Source organism: Fusarium graminearum, chromosome 4, assembly GCF_000240135.3.
Source record: "Fusarium graminearum PH-1 chromosome 4, whole genome shotgun sequence".
NCBI lineage: Eukaryota > Fungi > Ascomycota > Sordariomycetes > Hypocreales > Nectriaceae > Fusarium > Fusarium graminearum.
In genome coordinates, this window is record NC_026477.1 from 4,756,288 (window position 1) to 4,774,378 (window position 18,091).

Below are 18,091 nucleotides of genomic sequence, written 5' to 3' on the forward strand. Positions count from 1 at the left end.
AGTTTAATCTCCGTCATCTACCGGGAGGCGTTACGCCCGAAATAATAGACCACAGTACCTGGGCTACAGTAGGCACTAGGCTGCAGGCTGAAGGATCTAGGGATCCATTCATAGGGTTTCACCGCACGTCTGTAAATCTCTCCCCCAGTCTGGGGCATCCACAGTTGGTGGCTGTAGTTGCACTGTGACCAACTGCTGTGACTGTTTTGGCCACGATAGAATTCCTCTCCCTTGTCGATCTTGTCAAGGGTTAGGCAGCTGACAATTATACGTAACATATTCCTTCGTATTGCATTTATGAGGCTCAATATTGACCAGGATGTGCATTTAATCATACGAAAACCACCTAGGTAGGCTTCACTATTCATTCGATTCTTCCGAGTTTCATCGCCCTGACTTGTCTCAAAGTGGATAAATTCTGCTACTGTTCCTGGGCGGGTCGGGCCGTATGTTGCGATATCAACCTGATACGCCACCTTGTTACTTTCAACCCATCTCAACGTCCAATTTCGACAGTCAGTTCATTTGTATTCGCCCCAAACTGAATCTTCATTACCACTCCTACACACTAGCTACAACCGAATTAACGAGGCTCTCAGCAGTTTCCTTGTTGACACCAAGCAAACCAGAATCCGATTCCTCCCACGACGGCGCAACAAGACAACGAGCCTCTCCATCATCATACAATTGAGCAACAGCCAAATCAAGCATCCATCCTCCAACACCATTCTCCTTTTTATCCCGCGCTCCTTCGATGAGCTCACGCGTAGTTCGCCTTTGAACCTCCCACTTACTTCCCGTCTTATTCTGAAAGGCTTCTAATAATTCATTTTGACATGTCTTGATAGACACAACTTTGATAGTGCGATTTGCTGTCTCAGCTGGATTTTCCAAAACACCCACCACAGATTGTCCAATACCTTGAAGTGTAGTTCCTGTAAAGTACTCTTTGCCTTCATCATAGATGATGGCTGATTGATTCTTAATGTCAAAACCCATGATTGTAAAGCGCTTCAAGGCCCAGTCAATAGGATTCCCTGTAGCAATACTGGTCCAAGTGAAATTTGGATTTGCAGCTGCGTGCTTCCTTGCATGCTCGAAGCCAACAGCTCGTTGAGATCTAACTGAGTCAAACTCAGGAAAGCTGGTAAAGTTGGGACCCCAAGCAAAGTCAGCTACTATGAAGCGTTTTACTCCAGCGGCTTCGGCGGCGTCGATCATGGTGCCTTGTGAGGGAATGCCTGCTGGTCCGACAGCACATACAGCTGTGTCCTGACCAGACAAAACCTTGACCAGAGCATCGTAGGTGTACTCCGTTCTTATAACGGCAATGTCTTCAGGGAATGTAGATTTGGATTCAGTTCTCGTGATAATGGTGACGTTGAAGCCAGCCTTTGTGAGGGCAGCTGTGATGGGTGTGCCAAAGTTACCAGAAGCCTAACCATGTAAGTAAGTGGAACGTTATTGAAAGAGGATAACTTACACCAAAGACAGCGACTTTGGTCAATTTATTGGTAGTCATTGTGTAGATTTTGTAGGAGTGATGTGTATAAGTCAATGTTTCTGTGGTTAAGAATGTCTTGATTTGGCTGATTATATGGACTAGGTTGCCCCACCAGGCGGAATTCCGCCAGCTTGACCAGACAACCTACATGCATAAGCAAGCATATGTAAAATCTCATTAAACTAAACAAACATGATACATCTAAACCATTATTTCATTATGACTTCCTATTCCACTACCTTCTTCCCATAGATAGAATAGCTAGTCTTGTCAGCAATTCGTTCAATATCTCACATATAATGACTTACATAGGCCAATAAGCATGGGTATTCTTATCCGCCAACGCCTTTCTCTGGTCAATCAAAAACAGGGTTACTTCCTCAGGCGTCCAGCCATGAGCTCGCGTCAGCGGTGCCATGGTAAACGCTTCAAGACCACTAGCCATGTTGATCAAGGACCACTCTCCCAACAGCTTGTCCTTCTTGTCCTTGGGCCATCCGTTGATAGGCCACTTGAACTGCTTGACAACAACATCGACGAAGCCAACTTCTTTCATGATGTCTGCAAGAGGTGGGATGTCTTGGTACGGACGACCGAACGTGACAGACGCTTCTGTTAAAAGACGGAGGGATTTTAGCATCACGTTATCGGGCTTGAGAGTACCATCGTCGGATTGGAGGTTCAGGTCGGCTTCTTGAATCTCCATGTAGCCACCCGGTGCAAGGTTACTGCAAAAGTCAGCACGGTACTGATATATGACAGTCGAAACGTACTTGTAGCATTTGGTGAGAAAGTCGGTCCAGCTTGCGAGTGCAGATGACATGAACCGACTATGAATATAATCAAACGACTGAGAGTAGTTCCATTCATCCTCAATATCCTCAATCATGAAGGTCAGGTTTGGGGGTACGCTAGTATTGTTAGAGGAGTCACGAGCTAAACAAAGGGGTCAGATCATACAAGGCCGGTTGTATAGGAGATAGATCAACGCCAACCACCTGTGCCTCTGGGTGTTCATCAGCGTAATCGATAGCCCAGATTCCAGTACCAGTTCCAATATCCAAAATGTGTTTGGCCTTGGAATCAGGTTCATTCGGAGGAGCTAAACCGAGCTTGTCGTCCAGAGTAAGAAGGAAAAGATTGTGTTGGAGGTCTGTCGAGATGATTAGTGTGATTCTTTTCCAAGCGGGCGTTTGGCATACCCAATCTTTCATTCTCTGCCTCGTCATTGGGAAGGGCATATTCTTTACCACTGCAGTTAGTATTACGACATAAAAAAAAAGGGTTAAAACCTCTCACTCCCGTCTTTGTAGGCATGATAAGTCCTGCCATTTTCGCGGCGATAGTCGAGGATCGAACTGGAGATGCTTGTGGTGGACGAAAGAATGTCCTGGAAATGGTCAGACTTCGAATATTATGGATCAAGAAAAAGAGAGTTTTGAGTACCTCGCCAAGAGAAGAGTCGGTATCGTTGTCCTGATAGTCGTCAGGTCACATGTTTTGCTCAAGGCAATTTAAGATACACACCAGATCGTCAGGCACGAGGACTGCCGGCCGGCCTTGTTGCGTCTGTGCCATTTTCTTCAACAAGAGATAAGAAATGAGTTTATAGAGAATTGCTTTTGACAAATAATCATGAGGAACTTGGACAGCTTTATATGCTGGTCCCTCCCCTGGTCCCGGAAGCTGTTGGTTGGCTTGGGCTTCCTAACGTGGATTTAACCGCTGTATGCCAGTCCCATCTGATGGTTTATACACCAATCGTGATTGACGCAATCTCAAGGTTTGTGTTGAATTTGGCATGCGAATCAAATTAGATGTGATATATCATACCACGCCGCATTTATCGACAAGAAATGAACAGTCGAACTCGCCCCAGGCTTTATGTGCTTTCGCATCCATGTCAATGCTGTGATTGAAAGTTCTTCGCGTTATTGATCAGCTGATTATGGGTGGCAGCCGCTTTCAGTACCTATTCAAAGACATACACACAGACTATCAATTAGATAAACACCCTACTGGATAGCAGAAAAGTTGACCTTCCAAGTCTTAGGTTATAAAAATAAATAGCCTAAAGAGCATAGTCTAAGTAGCATAAGCTGATCTACTAATTTCGTCTATTATGCTTTCAGCGGCTAGTTTTTCTGGTACCCTAAGGACACCATGCTTGAGAACTTAAAGTAAGCAAGTTTTTTATTCACTGATATATTTAGCGTTAAGAGACTGCCGACCCACTTGACTTGGGGATTGTTAGGTGCAGGTATCCCATCCGTAAAAAACAAACAAACAAACAAACACCCCACGGCAAGAATCATATTGATACGCAGGGCTTTCAGGCTCGACGACGGCTAGGCTCTTCGGGTCCATCTAGGTTCCAGGTTGAAAGTACGTTGTGGAAGAAGTTGTCAAAAGACCAAGGCTTATTAGAGAGCAACTCGGAAGGACCTCTAAACACCCACATGTCTGCGCCGACATTCATGTCACTTTGGAGAGTCACCGTCACATGCTTTGTCGCAAATAATGGCCCTCGAAGGCTTTCCAGCCTGTAGCGGTGAGCCTGTGACAAGTATAGCAGTAGTCCATCCATAGAGCCATATGGATCTTCGATCGCGCCTGCAAAATCGTGGTTTTCGATGCCCCAACGCGAGTAGTGGTGAACTCTGGATACTACCATATTTGCGGTGACGGTGAGGGTGTTTTTGGAATCTCCAGTTAGAGCATGGGCAAGCAAAGGCAAGGCTCTGAGGGTGCCGTAGACGAAAAAAGGATATGATACTTCTTCCATTGCTGAGAAGTGTGTTAGTAGCTGTATAGAATACCAAAGCTGGGAGTCACAATACTTGTCGGTATCAACCTGGATATTCGGGAATCCGGAGATGTCATGTTTGTGGGTAGACTGTAGACTGTGAATAACCTGTTTGTTAAGTCAACATGTGTTGTGGTATGAAGGAGAGAGACCTGGGCAGGTTTGCTAACAGCTTGAGAATTTGGTCGGGGTTTTCTTTGGTTGTGCTGGAGGAAGGAGCAGTGGTAGGTGGTAGGTCTCACAGCTTTTATACTCGTATGGACTTGACCTTCCGTCAATAAGAATTCAGTATTAGATTTTGCAACTCACGCATCGCCACCAGAAAATAGAATATTTACTCGAATTTCCGAGTCAACAAGTATTAACTTTTTAGAACAAAACTCAAAATAACCCAATCTCCGTATCAACATACTTCTATATACACGAGCTACTGGGTAGCAGAAAAGTTGGCCTCCTAAGTCTTAGGTTACAAAAATAAAGAGCCTAAAGACTATAATCTAAGTAGCATAAGCTGACCTACTAATTTCGTCTCTTATGCTTTCAGCGGCCAATTTTTCTGGTACCCTGAGGACGAGTTCCCTGCCCACTGACAAGTTGTGGATACGTTGACGAGGCAAAAGCAGTCAGTCACTATATCCTAAAGAAATTACTTTTCGAAAGAGCGCCCTGTGATAGAATGAGGAACACCACTGCAAGCCCCAGAATGCATGTGAAGAGTACTGCCATCTGGAAGGTTCCATGTATCAGTAAAGTTGCCAGTTGTACAGAAAGAGTGACTCACCTTGGCGTTTCCATCCCACCACTCAGCAGCTTCAGGCTTCCAAGGTCCATACGTAGCAGCAGCCCATATCAAAATCGTGAGACCAACAACCATGCACAAGACAGCCAATACCAGAAAGGCAAGACTAAATTCCCACGCGTAAACGTGCAGCCAACTAGGTAGAGCTTTGTTGTCGGATCTTCGTCTTCTGCCCAGACTATTTCGTATCTTCTCAAGACCGTCGGGATGTGCTGATAGTCGATGCAGTCTCATACTCTGGACGCCAGCAGTGACGACTGAAAATAGGGCAAGAACAAGGCCGCCGTACAAGAGTCCACGTACTAGCCATGGCTTGGACTTTCCATTGGGGAGAACATCTGGCCACGAACTTGTGGAGCTGAGGCAGCTTGCAAGGAGAGCGCCCTTTCCTCAGAAGAAAGTTTGTTTAGCCAGAGATACGAAGGACGTGTTCAAAACATACAAGTGTTCCGACAAAGTTTAGTTCCTCTAGCTTATGGTTCCGCCAATTTTTGGTCATTTCGTCTTTGAGCTCTTTGTCATCTTCGTTGAGCATCCGTATGATGGTATCACAGCCCGTTGAGGTGCCCTCAAAGAAGTTGTAGTGTTTCATTTTTCTGTTACTGTTGTAACAATTTTAACATTTCTTGATTGGATACAATGTTGCAAATATGCACGAGGCTGAATAGAGAATAAAGTTGAGAAAGCAAAAGTGAGGAGACCATTGAATATGAATCAAGAATTCTTTGCCACAGACTACGACGTATTAACCCTATGAACTAAATTGAAGGCAGCTTGATAGAATAAAAGACTACCAAATATTACGTTGTGTTTCTTACTAGCCGCTGAGAGCTACTGCAAGCGTCGATTCTCCCCGCAGTTAGATGCTTTCCTTGAAACAAGCTAACATCTACTCTCAAGCCCAGCCACGTACGTAACATTTTTGAATGCATGGTCAGTAATATCAGGAAGTTATTTGCAATAAATTCCTCTTCAGCAAGGTATCGGCCCATCGAGCCAGGAGCACAAATATCGTGACCTTCCCCTCATCAGAGAGTGATCACTTGGGCGTTCAGCCTCGTACCGACACCACCGATCATCCTGCAATGCAACGGCATATGCAATACATTGCATCATACATGCACAATGAGCTCTGCTTGGGATCTTGGCCGTACCATCTTGGCGGATACCCCTCTTCATAATCTCACTCTTATGAGAATCCTTCGGGAATACGGAAAAAGGCCAATGGATACGGTTAACCATCTTACTCTTAGCATCGGCCATCTGCTCTCTTTCTGGACCCCGCCCCACGATATATAATGACGGGCCCCGCATTGTTTAAAGAAGGGCCCCTCAATTCGAGATTACTCGTGCTGACATCTTGAAAAGGGTGTTTATATCTCAACATCATCAACACCCTCCTTTGAATATCATCTCGTACGCAAAGAAACATCATCAATATGGCTCCTCTCCAACCTTTCCGCGCTGAGCACATGGGCTCCCTGCTTAGACCCCAAGCTCTCCTCGATGTGAGAGAGCAGATCCGTGAAAAGGGCCTCTCCCCAGAGAATGCAGGTCTTGAAGCTGTCGAGAATGAAGCTGTCAAGGAAGTTGTCAAGATGCAGCAAGAACTGGGCTTCAAGGCTGTAACTAGCGGCGAGTTCACCAGGACTCGATTCTGGGGACTCATGTGGGATGAGTTCGAGGGCAGCACTCAGCTCCAGGATGCTGAGGCCAGTCTTTTCCGTCTGTACCATCCCGATGTGGTGAGCCTGATCGAGAAGGATCGCCAGGTCATGCCCGGCGACTCTGTCATTGCTAGCAGCAAGCTCTCCCACAACCCTGAGAAGTCTGTCTCCAACTTGCACGAGTTGAAGCTTGTGCAGCAGTTTGTGCCAAAGGAGCAATGGGGCTCCATCAAGCTCACCATGATCACTCCTGCTTGGTTCCACATGCGTTATAAGCAGGGCAAGGCTTATGCTCCTGAGGCGTATAAGAACGATGAAGAGTACTTTGCCGACGTTGCCAAGGTTTATCAGGCCGAGCTTGATATGCTGTACAAGGCTGGTCTGCGAAACGTTCAGTTCGATGACCCCGGCATGGCTTGTAAGTTGACCTGACCAGTGACTGAGTCTACAACTAACACAAGCAGACTTTTGCAGTCAAAAGTTCCGTGATGGCTGGGCTGCTGACTCTGACAACATCGGCACTGTTGATGATCTCCTAGACGCTTATATCAAGCTCTACAACAACAGTTTGTCCAAGATCCCCTCAGACATGCACACTGGTATCCATCTCTGCCGTGGCAACTTCATTGGCGGTCGTCACTTTGCCGAGGGCAAATACGACATCATTGCTGAGAAGCTGTTCCGTGACTTGAACGTCAACACCTTTTACCTGGAATACGACACCGAGCGCTCTGGCGGTTTTGAGCCTCTGGAATTCCTCCCCAAGAACAAGAGTGTCGTTGTCGGTGTTATCAGCACCAAGTTGCCTCAGCTTGAGGATAAGGAGGAGATGAAGAAGAGAGTTTTGAGTGCGGCCGATTGGGTCGCCAAGGGTAGTGGTGAGAGCCAAAAGGAGGCTCTGCAGAGGGTCGCTGTCAGTCCCCAATGTGGATTCAGTACGCATGAAAGTGGATATCCTCTTAACCTTGACGAGGAGAAGAAGAAGTTGGCATTGGTTAGGGAGATTGCTGATGAGATCTGGGGCGAGGCCTAAGTAATAATTGACTGGATATGAATACGAGTGTGATAATGCTGTCAATATACTGATTATATGTGACCGATGAAGAGGAGGGAAATATTAATGCTGGTGTTATGATGGGGCCAGGGTACATATACCTCATTGCTCTGCTCGATCTTCATCACAATCACCAGCTACAGGCGGCTTCAGCCGTCTTATCTTCCGTAGTATAGTGGTCAGTATGCAAGCTTGTCACGCTTGAGACCCGGGTTCAATTCCCGGCGGGAGAGACCGCCACCTGTGATACACAGGCGAATCATTTTTTGGACTTTTTGTTTTCCGTTTGCGCGCCCCGTACATCTCATGTTGATTGTGCTTAGCTCTTGTGGTTGATCCAGGCCGGTCAAGCCTGAACTGGAATCCCGTGTGGATAAAGTGATATAGCCTTTTGACGCTCGAGACTGCACTGCATGTTTGCAAAATTGCCATTCAAGTTGTACCAACCACCAAAAAAAGTACTGCATGTGTGAGCTGCAAAGCGACGAAAAAAAGTCAACATTATAAATTACAATACTCTCAAATTACTATATGTGTAGTGTTGTCTTGACAAAATGCTACCCAGTCTGTGGATTTGCTTTCTCTTTTGTGAAGCCCCTCGTCCAAAATGCAGGACATTACCCTGTACTCATTCTTTGCGCGATGCTATTGAATCCCGCAACCTGGCACAGTTGACCATGGGCAAACAATGAATTAAATGCTTGAAATGCCCATTGAAAGAAACATTGTCTGTCATGTTCCAAAGTCCTCTTGACCTGTTCCTTCCTCTTTTGCCAAAAAGATAAGGTTTTACACGTGCCTTCGGCGTGCCGTTCCCACCCGAGCCACGTGATTAAATCGCCGACATTCAACACCACAGAATATCGTCAATACATAGCAAAAAAGAGATATCAATGGCAAAAAATATCGGACGCTCGAAGGCGTATGGTAATGCGTAATCTGGGAATCGAACCCAGGGCTCCCCGAGGTTGCTCGAGTTCCTTGCTGAAACCCGGATGGCAACGGAGAATTTTACCACTAAACCAATTACGCGTTTGCTGGTTGTTGAAATACAGCTTTCCAGTTGACATTCATGTTGCACTTGTGGGCAAGCTAGCAACGAGTCGGTTGCACCCGACATGGATCAGTTTGGTCATTTTTCACATTCCGCTTTCAGCTTACTGCAGCAGGGCAAGGTGCATTCAGTGCGGTCTGCTGATTGTTTCGTGGGGGTCACTTGGCCTCGAGCCACTCAATATCAAACCCTACGAGCAGCAGGGCAAGTCCAGTGGTCGCTAAGCTTTAGGATACAAAAATAAATAATCTAAGCATTCTGGCCTAAGGAGCATAAACTCTTCTAATAATTTCGTCTCATGCTCCAGCGGCCAACCTTGAGGCAAGACAAGCCAACTTAATCATACTACTCTGTACATCTCATTCGATAGAAGTGATGTGATTGATGCTTATCGATCATTTCCTTGTAGAGAAGGTGCCACAAACTAAATTTCCGGACTTTCGTTGTGGCTTCCAACGGATGCGGGGAGTCGGATGATGGGGTTGGTTTGGGTGAAATATCCAGTGATCAACAGTTGGGATATGTGTATCATCTGTTTATTTATGCACATATTGTTGCTTTCCTCTGTACATGTGCACTTGATATGTTTCCTCATAACTATAAGGCTGTGCTCTTTACTGAGCTAAACATGTCCCTCAAAGCAAAATCTTTGCTTGCCAACCCTGGTCCATGACACACCTAGTGACGCCATAAAGCGGGATGGATCATCACTAGGATCCATGTAAGACAGTCTACCCAATCAATGCTGCCCAAGCGTGGGATTGTGCCATCGACCCTACCAACCTTTGCAACGCGAGGAGTTGAACAGATCCTACAGTTGCCCTGTTACTCTCTCACAACATCGTCTCACTATCATACACAATCAAGCCACTGACGAATCAGTCCTTTTCCTTTTCTTTTCGTGTACATAAAGGGTGCCGTCCACCCCCCATGGAGGACGCTTCGAGTTCCGAGACACAAAGTCTCTTAATCGCAAACTCATCACCATCCGACAAGTCGTCAAGGACGAGCATGTCTACCACTCCAGACAAGGAATCCGAAGCCAGAAAGGCATATGGCGCAATTGACCACAATGGCGATGCGAGGAGAAGCAGTCTTGTCGACGCAGCAGAAGATGAAGCAATCATCCCCAAAGGCGCACTCGATCCCGTCTACGAGGCCAAGGCACGCATTCTCAACCGTGCTGTGAGTGAGATAGGAATGGGAAGATATCAATGGGAATTGTTTATTGTGATAGGTTTTGGTTGGGCGAGCGATAATCTCTGGCCGATCGTTACCTCTCTCATCTTGACGCCCGTGGCGAATGAGTTTGGCGTAAGCAATCCGCCTTTTCTCCCCCTTGCGCAGAACATTGGTCTGTTGGCTGGTGCCATGTTTTGGGGCTTCGGCTGTGATGTCTTTGGCCGCAAATGGGCTTTCAACATCACTCTAGGTTTAACGGCTGTTTGGGGCTTGATATCAGCCAGCGCCCCCAACTTCGCTGCCATCGCCATCTTTGACGCCCTCTGGTCTTTTGGTGTTGGAGGCAATTTGCCTGTAGACTCGGCCATTTTCCTCGAATTTCTACCTGCTTCGCATCAATATCTTCTCACCATTCTCTCAATCGACTGGGCTATCGCTCAGGTAATTGGCACCTTGATCGCGTGGCCGCTTTTAGGAAACTATACGTGCCAGCAAGACACCGTATGTCGACGCGAGGATAATATGGGATGGCGCTACTTTACAATCACAATTGGTGGCCTGACCCTCCTCATGTTTCTTGCCCGTTTTTTACTATTCAAGATTTACGAGTCACCAAAGTATCTCATGAGCAAGGGAAGAGACGAAGAGGCAGTCAAAGTTATGCACACAGTTGCAAAGAAGAACGGGAAGACGTCTACACTCACTATTGAGGATCTCAAAGCTTGTGAACCAGAGGGATACGTCGCTCAGACAGATGCAAGCGCGGCCTTGAAACGGTATCTCGAAAAAGTCGACATATCTCACATTAAAGCTCTTTTCGTAACAAGGAAGCTCGGTCTCAGCACTGGGCTCATTATGTCCGTATGGGCTCTTATTGGTCTTGGATATCCTCTCTACAACGCCTTCATCCCGTACATCCAAGCAACCAAAGGAGCCGACTTTGGTGATGGAAGCACATATATAACCTACCGAAACAGTCTAATCATTGCTGTTCTCGGTGTACCAGGTGCTTTGCTAGGAGGATGGCTTGTTGAACTACCTAAACTGGGACGAAAGGGAACACTGTCAGCTAGCACTGTTCTCACTGGTGTCTTCCTCTACTGTTCAACAACTGCCACGACTAGCGGTGCTCTACTGGGCTGGCAGTGCGCTTTCAACTTTTTCAGTAACATCATGTACGCTGTTCTCTACTCTTTTACACCAGAGCTGTTTCCCACGCCTCATCGTGGAACAGGCAATGCCTTGTGTGCGTCTTGCAATCGAATCTTTGGCATCATGGCTGTAAGTATTTCAAACCTTTCACTGTCCACTTTTACTAATATGTATAGCCTATTATTGCGATCTTTGCAAACCTGGAGACATCTGCTCCTGTATATACGAGCGGCGCTCTGTTCATAGCCGCTGGACTACTCGTGCTACTTATGCCATTCGAGTCCAGAGGCAAAGCCGCCCTTTGAGTTCACAACCATGCGATACCCGTTTTTATATATAAACGATTTAATGACTCAGAATAAAATGCCGTACGATTAGCCACTGGAGACTGAAGTTAATTTACGAATACTATATACGGACTCATACAGTCAAAGATTATTTGTCGTCCTTTCCATCCCGGTCCTTGATCAATGCCGTCTCAAAAGACAGTCCAGCCTCCTTTCGTAGTATTCCATACATGGAAGATGAATCAAGCGGTCGCTGCTCAGAATCAGAGAACTTCTTTGCATCCTTCAAATGCTTAATAGCAACTTCTGCCACTTCCAATTTCGTTCCAGACTGTTCTGCAAGGGCAATTCCATGACCCACGTCTTTGATTGCCAAGTTCAAATCGGACCAAGGCCTGTCGCCTCTGGCTGGCATGTATGCTCCAGTTGTCAAACGCTGAGACATTGAGAATGGTAGAGGCCCATATTGCTGCTCGATCAACGCTTCCAGGTTCCCACTGCCCAGACCCGACTTTTCAGCTAGGACGTGTGCTTCGGCAATGATTTCCATGAAACCAGCTGTGATAAAGTTTCTAATCTAGTCGTTAGAGGGAATGAAATAAGAGGGATTGTCACTTACCCTGCCGTCTTCATTTTACCAGACGCTCTGATATCCTCACCGACCCTGATAACAGCTCTTCCCATAACCCCTTCAACGTATGGAGTGACTTTATCAACAGCAGCATTCGGCCCTGCAATAATCCACAAGAGCTTTCCCTGTGCTGCAACAGGACTTGCTCCAAAAACTGGCGAGGCGATAAACTGTCCCCCTTTCTCTTGGATCCTAGTCTCTGCCTTTGCAGAAGAGTCTGGATGAACAGTTGATGTATCAACTATGAGCTTACCAGCGAGTTTTCCGGAGTCCTCTGAGTCGAGAATAGCATTTAGAGTTGAGTCGAGGGCAGAGTCGTCGCTTAAAGACATGAAGATAATATCCGAGTTATCGACAAGATCTGTAGCTGATGATGCGGGCTGAGCACCAATATCTTTTAGAGAATCACCACGACAGATGGTGCGATTGAAGTAAATCAGATTTGGAGCCGCTGTTGAACTGAGATGTTTCTGAAGGTTTGTTGCCATGGGAAGACCCATCGAGCCAAGGCCTGTAATATGCAATTAGCTTTGAGTGCCTGCGACTGTAGTGGGTAAAACGCACCAATCCAGCCAATTTGAGGAGATGCCATCTCGGTATACACTCAATGTGTCTTGGTTGTTTGGTTCAAGTGTTTGGTAATGCTTTGCGGTGATGATATGTTTGGTATCATTTAGATATAAGCTGTGACTCAAGACTCGGCTAAGAACCCCGCAACTTCGGATGTGTCGCCGAGATTTTGAGGCACATCTCGGTCACCGACGATCTGGGATAGGATACTTTACTTTGTCGATTGAAACTTCACCTCTATGCACATCTGTTAGACAAAGAACAATATTTGCTGATTTGCAAGCGGAATAGAATGTATCAAAAATTTTACTCATCAGAAACATCTCTTTAATCGTAACCGCCTGACTTGTAGAAGAGGATAGAGCCTACACAACTATTTTAATCCGTTTAGAGAATAGGTACACTTTCACTGATATCTGTCCATCCTTCATCCTCACTCCGTGGAAGATCCATGATATTGTGATCAGCCCCAAGTCGTTCCAAAGGATCCTTACCCCAAAACTCAATAAACTTCTCCGGCCTCCATCTCCAAACCTTGGCAAACCTCTCTTCCAATGTACCCTCCATACAGTCAGAGATAAAGTTGCCAATAGATGTGATGTGCTTATATCCTATACCGCGATCTCCCGAAGCAACAACTAGCGAAGGATGTCGCGGATGATATGTGATGAGGAAGTGTCTGTCATAGGTATCAGCACACCAGCAGAGTCGAGCATGAACAAGTGGTCTATCTGCGAGTTGTGGCATGATATCTCTCAGAAAATCTCGCATACGATGTTCAGACTCGAGAGGAATTTGATGCTTGGCGAAGGGGATGGATTGAGGAAACTTGGCTCCAGGCTTTTGCATCCAGTTGACGTAGCCGGGGTGTTCATCACATATCTTGAGCTGATGGAGATCCTCGTCAGGTTCCATGAAGAAACCCTTTTCAATATTGAAAAGAACCGGGAGATTTTTGTACAGCTGAGTTTCTTCAGGTGTCATCTGGATATGACCTATAGTCCAGGCTGTGGGCCGTATCTGATTTTCAAAGTCGAGAAATCGCTCCGCTGATGCACCAACAGCAAGAATCGTTCGATCTGCTCTGTGTTCTTTTCCGTCTGCAGTCTTGACACCTTTAACATCACCGCCCTCGAAGATAAGACTTTGGACTTCACCTTTTGGTGAGCCTGTGATAAACTTGACACCAAGCCTCTTGCTCTCCTCAAAAGCTGCAGTCATGGCTTTTCGAGCATGAACCCAACCAGAGCCCTTTGACTTGTAGAAGCCTTTCCACCCAGGAAAGTCTCCTGTCAAAACGCCTTTAGGCATAGTGTTCCTAAAATCTTTTGCCGTGATGAGAGGGACGAAATCGCCAATCTTGTGACCGATACCTACAATGATTTTTCTAATGGCGTTTCGCGTCGAAGCAGAGATTACATAGCCTGTGTCGTGGTAATATGGTTTAAATACTGGGTCATGCAGCCAGCCTTGGGCCTGGGCATACGTGAGAGATTGCCAGATTGCTTCTTCATCGTCTCCTTTGTTATCAGGGACATCTATATGTTGTTAGGCATTGATCCTACTGGACTTGGTGATTAGAGTCACATTGGTATAGCCTCGGCGAGTGACATGAAGAGCCGTTGAACATCCCCATGTTCCACCACCAACAATGAGAATTTGGGACTGCTTTGTGAGAGATGAAGCCAAAACCATATTGACGATACAATCGTAGAAATCAAGTATAGCTAAACACACTAGAGATGAAATAGCGGGATTTATGTTTGTTAGCCTAAAGACTGCAAGAGATAACATATGCCAAACAACGATGCGCTTACAAATGAAGGTCCAGCCGATGCAGACGTAGACTCTTGTATTCTGATTGGTTGGTTTGACTTGAAGCATTCGATGGAGATGAAGACCTAACCGAAATAGAACAGCCAAAGGGACCGGGAATAGAAGAAAAGCTGGTCCCTGAGCTTTGGGGTACAGAAATAAGCAGTGTAAGAATTCCGATGATGGATGACCTACTAATTTCGACCCTTATGCTTCAGATTACTTCTGGCGGGAATAACCTCGTCTGGTTCTAGTCAAAATTTGATGGTCTCATCCCCCGCTTTTATTCTCACACTTCAACCAACATTCATACTCGCCTTTACCTTCCTTATGCTGGCCAGCACTCTTCGAGATACCCTAGCAGCCTAATCGTATCAGTCTCAAACCCTAGTCTCACTACCTCTATAATGCCCAGGCGAAGACCCCCTGGTAACCCTAAGCCTGTACAGCGTCGTACGCGTTCAGGATGCCAGACATGCCGTACCCGTAAGGTGAAATGCGACGAAGCGAAGCCAGCATGTCGGAATTGCATCACAAGGGGTGTGGAGTGCAACAATTCCATTCAATTAAAATGGGAGTCCGAGTTTACAGCCCGTGGTGCGTCGTTCGGCAGAGAGGGTGTTTGGGCAAAAGAGGATAGACCGAGACGACGGAACCCTGTAGCTCACTCGCCTACGCTTTTGGTTCTACCTTCAATTGAACCGAGGCACTTTATCAATACTTATCATAGCGACTTTGCGGGAAACCCAAATCTGGAAAAGAGTCTTGTTAGAGAGGCTATGCAGCTTCGGGAGGAGGCTGCATGTGGTGGATCAACTGCTCTTACTCATCGATCTCCATCAGCTTCGCCGAGTCTAAAACCATCTATATCTTCTTTTCCTACCCTAAACACACATCAACGAAGCCTTTTTGAATACTATCTTCTCCGACTGTGTCCTCTCACAACACCATCTTCACAACTTTCCTCTCCGTTTGCGAGTTTGGTTGCTCCTCTGTTTACAAACTCTGGTCAAGACCTTCTCATCCAATCCGTCCTGGCATTTGCTGCTCGCCACAGGAGCATCAAAGATCGGTCATGGGAACGGTCAGCTATGAGGATGAAAGGCAACGCGCTTACAGGCCTTCTTAAAAAGATTCGATCTCCTGATGTCACTGCAGACGTCATCCTTGATCCACAAGTCCCGGCAATCATGATGTTCCTCTGTCTTTACGAAATTATTGACAACGGCGACTACCGCTGGGTGTTTCATCTCCGAGCAAGTCAGAACTTTATGAGGAAACGTCGACAGATTGCGCTTCCTTCAAGCGACAATAACGGGTTTGGAAGCCTTGCGATGTTTGCGGAGCGTTATTTTGCGTTCCAGGATGTCATCAGCCGAACTGCCTGTGGAAACCCTCCCATTTTTGGGTTGGAGTATTGGCAAAGACCTGACCATAGAGAGGATATTGATGCCTGGATGGGATGCAGTCCAGCGATGGCTTCTGTCATCTTCAAGATTACCGACCTTGCCCGAACAAGGAACAAAGATCAGAGTACCCAGAAGGAATACCAACTTCAAGTTGAAGATCTCGAAAGGGAACTGGTGTCGGTCAGCTCCAACATTACTGCTGCCGAGACCATGGACGAAAACGTCCGACGAAGCGTTGATCTGAAAAAGACTTCAGTACAACTTTATTTCCACTGTCTTCTCAGGGACGGAGACCCCTCAACGCTACAAGTCGCACAACTTGTCACGGAGGTCTTACAATCTATCTACAGCCTCATACAACATGGCAGCGCAGCAGGACTATCATTCCCGTTATTCGTTGCGGCCGTGCAGCTAGATCCGCTACGAGATGACGAGATATTCTTCCATGAAATTCTGGGAACATATCTATCTGGAAGACAGATAGTTTTGGAGATTCTGGATGCCATGGTTGATTCATCGTTGGCGAATATTGAGCGGACAAAGGCTGTTATTCTCAAGGTTTGGAGGATGAGGGATTTGCACACTCAGAGCGCGTCTCCTTCTGTGGATATGGGGGACGTTAGTGATTGGAGTTATTTTGTATCTCCATTCACTCAGAACTTGAACTTGGCGTAGATGGAAGTGGCCAAAAACTGTGCATAGCGATACACCACCACGATGAATATCATATTACCACCATATTAATGAATAATGATTTATTACTATCAGCTCTACCGCAAGAGGAAGCCGGGGAACACGGAGTCAGCAGGGTCAATGAAGAAGCTCATCCGCCCGACCAGATTAGCTGTCCCTCTAACACGAGGTATACAGGCAGGAAATCCCACAGGACTCGCTTCTTCGGAGACGATATCTGCTTCGAATAGCGTGTCAATTATAGACCGATGTAAGAGCTTACCTTTCCCGGCACTCAACTTCCCCTCTGCAAGAAGAACTGCAATTCTTGAAGCTGTGCCAGAGCCACAGGGCGAGCGGTCAATCTGGCCATCTGCAAAAACGGTAACATTTCTTTGTCGGATCCCACCAGAACCTCCATCTTCTTCTTCATTGTAGAATATCACACCGTACAAGTCGTATTCCCCGTAATGTGCTCTTTTGCCAAGCGCTGCTTTGATCTCTCTTCCAATGTTGATGAAGTCCATGTGCTGGCTGGGTGACACAGACAGGCCCAATTGAGCACCGTTTACGTGAGCGTAAACAGCCCCTCCAAAAGCCAAGTTGACCTGCACATCGATATTCCTCGAAGGAACTGTAACGGAAAGGTCTTTGGCAATCTGATAGCTCTTGACGTTGATAAAGTCGGCATGAACTGGTCTTCCGTCCATGATAGTCATCTTAGCCACTACCCGACCGGACGGGACATCGATTACTACATCAACGTTCCCATTTTCCGGCACTTGAACCAATTTCTTAGCGACGGCCCAGTACCCTAGAGCAATGGTTCCATGCCCACACGCAGTGGAAAAGCCATCTTTGTGCCAGAACAGGACTCCAAAGTGAGCGCCGGCGTCATCAGGTGGCGTAATAAAGCCGCCGTACATGTCGGGGTGACCGCGCGGCTCATGGCATAATGATTGACGGAGCTGGTCAAGGGGGTGATTGGGGGGGTGTTGACTACATTGAGGCGACGTTCCTTGATTGTTGCCGCGGTTGGGAGATGGTCTTTGGGGAGGGTTTGGACGATGCGGAATGGTTCGCCGGCTTGAAAAGTCAATTGATGTTACCACAGCTAATGAGTGAGTGAGTGCGTTCACCTGTATGCCAGTCTTCCGTGTCAATCCAAAAAGACATGATGGGGATGTTTAATGCAGTATGCAAATTGACTCGATTCAATTGACTCTTGTGCTTGTTTTATGCAACCCAGTCGGAAGCCGAGGCCGATGGCCTTTGCCTCCGGACCGGTCAATCAGGTACATGGACATTTTGCTTCTTCTGAAGATCGGCTATGATTTCCGTATAATTGCCCCTGACTTTTGAAGCAACTAATCAGCGAGCCAACAAGAGAGTCAAGCTTTTATCCTCCGGCAGTTGAATCTTGTCGGTCGCGTGTAACAGGGCACAATCGATGTTCCACGGCGAGACAAACACACAGAGCGAGTGACAG

The 18,091-nt window shown here is 46.7% G+C and overlaps 9 protein-coding genes and 2 non-coding genes across 11 annotated transcripts; 4 read left to right on the forward strand and 7 right to left on the reverse strand.

The window, feature by feature from the left end:
* Positions 1–561: 561 nt before the first annotated feature.
* Positions 562–1,522, reverse strand: FGSG_13238 (uncharacterized protein; the record flags this gene model as incomplete). Its single annotated transcript, XM_011329407.1, has 2 exons — positions 562–1,437; positions 1,484–1,522. The coding sequence occupies 2 exons, from the start codon at positions 1,520–1,522 to the stop codon at positions 562–564; spliced, it is 915 nt and encodes a 304-aa protein (XP_011327709.1).
* Positions 1,523–1,808: 286 nt separating this feature from the next.
* FGSG_13239 (uncharacterized protein) lies at positions 1,809–3,082 on the reverse strand (the record flags this gene model as incomplete). Its single annotated transcript, XM_011329408.1, has 6 exons — positions 1,809–2,232; positions 2,278–2,415; positions 2,465–2,606; positions 2,707–2,748; positions 2,804–2,894; positions 3,032–3,082. 6 exons carry the CDS (start codon positions 3,080–3,082, stop codon positions 1,809–1,811), a joined length of 888 nt encoding a protein of 295 aa, XP_011327710.1.
* A 754-nt stretch (positions 3,083–3,836) lies between these two features.
* On the reverse strand, positions 3,837–5,701 carry FGSG_07879 (uncharacterized protein; the record flags this gene model as incomplete). Its single annotated transcript, XM_011329409.1, has 5 exons — positions 3,837–4,061; positions 4,176–4,418; positions 5,092–5,127; positions 5,413–5,493; positions 5,552–5,701. 5 exons carry the CDS (start codon positions 5,699–5,701, stop codon positions 3,837–3,839), a joined length of 735 nt encoding a protein of 244 aa, XP_011327711.1.
* An 847-nt stretch (positions 5,702–6,548) lies between these two features.
* On the forward strand, positions 6,549–7,809 carry FGSG_07880 (uncharacterized protein; the record flags this gene model as incomplete). Its single annotated transcript, XM_011329410.1, has 2 exons — positions 6,549–7,194; positions 7,241–7,809. The coding sequence occupies 2 exons, from the start codon at positions 6,549–6,551 to the stop codon at positions 7,807–7,809; spliced, it is 1,215 nt and encodes a 404-aa protein (XP_011327712.1).
* A 182-nt stretch (positions 7,810–7,991) lies between these two features.
* Positions 7,992–8,063, forward strand: FGSG_20689. Its single transcript has one exon. It is a non-coding gene; the product is annotated as a tRNA-Asp (tRNA).
* Positions 8,064–8,761: 698 nt separating this feature from the next.
* FGSG_20690 lies at positions 8,762–8,862 on the reverse strand. The gene has a single exon. It is a non-coding gene; the product is annotated as a tRNA-Gly (tRNA).
* A 952-nt stretch (positions 8,863–9,814) lies between these two features.
* FGSG_07881 (uncharacterized protein) lies at positions 9,815–11,523 on the forward strand (the record flags this gene model as incomplete). Its single annotated transcript, XM_011329411.1, has 3 exons — positions 9,815–10,567; positions 10,685–11,347; positions 11,395–11,523. The coding sequence occupies 3 exons, from the start codon at positions 9,815–9,817 to the stop codon at positions 11,521–11,523; spliced, it is 1,545 nt and encodes a 514-aa protein (XP_011327713.1).
* Positions 11,524–11,653: 130 nt separating this feature from the next.
* FGSG_07882 (uncharacterized protein) lies at positions 11,654–12,728 on the reverse strand (the record flags this gene model as incomplete). The annotated part of the gene is made up of 4 exons (XM_011329412.1): positions 11,654–12,077; positions 12,125–12,353; positions 12,390–12,647; positions 12,701–12,728. 4 exons carry the CDS (start codon positions 12,726–12,728, stop codon positions 11,654–11,656), a joined length of 939 nt encoding a protein of 312 aa, XP_011327714.1.
* Positions 12,729–13,093: 365 nt separating this feature from the next.
* FGSG_07883 (uncharacterized protein) lies at positions 13,094–14,401 on the reverse strand (the record flags this gene model as incomplete). Its single annotated transcript, XM_011329413.1, has 2 exons — positions 13,094–14,079; positions 14,272–14,401. The coding sequence occupies 2 exons, from the start codon at positions 14,399–14,401 to the stop codon at positions 13,094–13,096; spliced, it is 1,116 nt and encodes a 371-aa protein (XP_011327715.1).
* A 527-nt stretch (positions 14,402–14,928) lies between these two features.
* FGSG_07884 (uncharacterized protein) lies at positions 14,929–16,605 on the forward strand (the record flags this gene model as incomplete). The annotated part of the gene is made up of 1 exon (XM_011329414.1): positions 14,929–16,605. The coding sequence occupies one exon, from the start codon at positions 14,929–14,931 to the stop codon at positions 16,603–16,605; it is 1,677 nt and encodes a 558-aa protein (XP_011327716.1).
* A 95-nt stretch (positions 16,606–16,700) lies between these two features.
* FGSG_07885 (uncharacterized protein) lies at positions 16,701–17,528 on the reverse strand (the record flags this gene model as incomplete). The annotated part of the gene is made up of 2 exons (XM_011329415.1): positions 16,701–16,840; positions 16,886–17,528. The coding sequence occupies 2 exons, from the start codon at positions 17,526–17,528 to the stop codon at positions 16,701–16,703; spliced, it is 783 nt and encodes a 260-aa protein (XP_011327717.1).
* Positions 17,529–18,091: the final 563 nt, after the last annotated feature.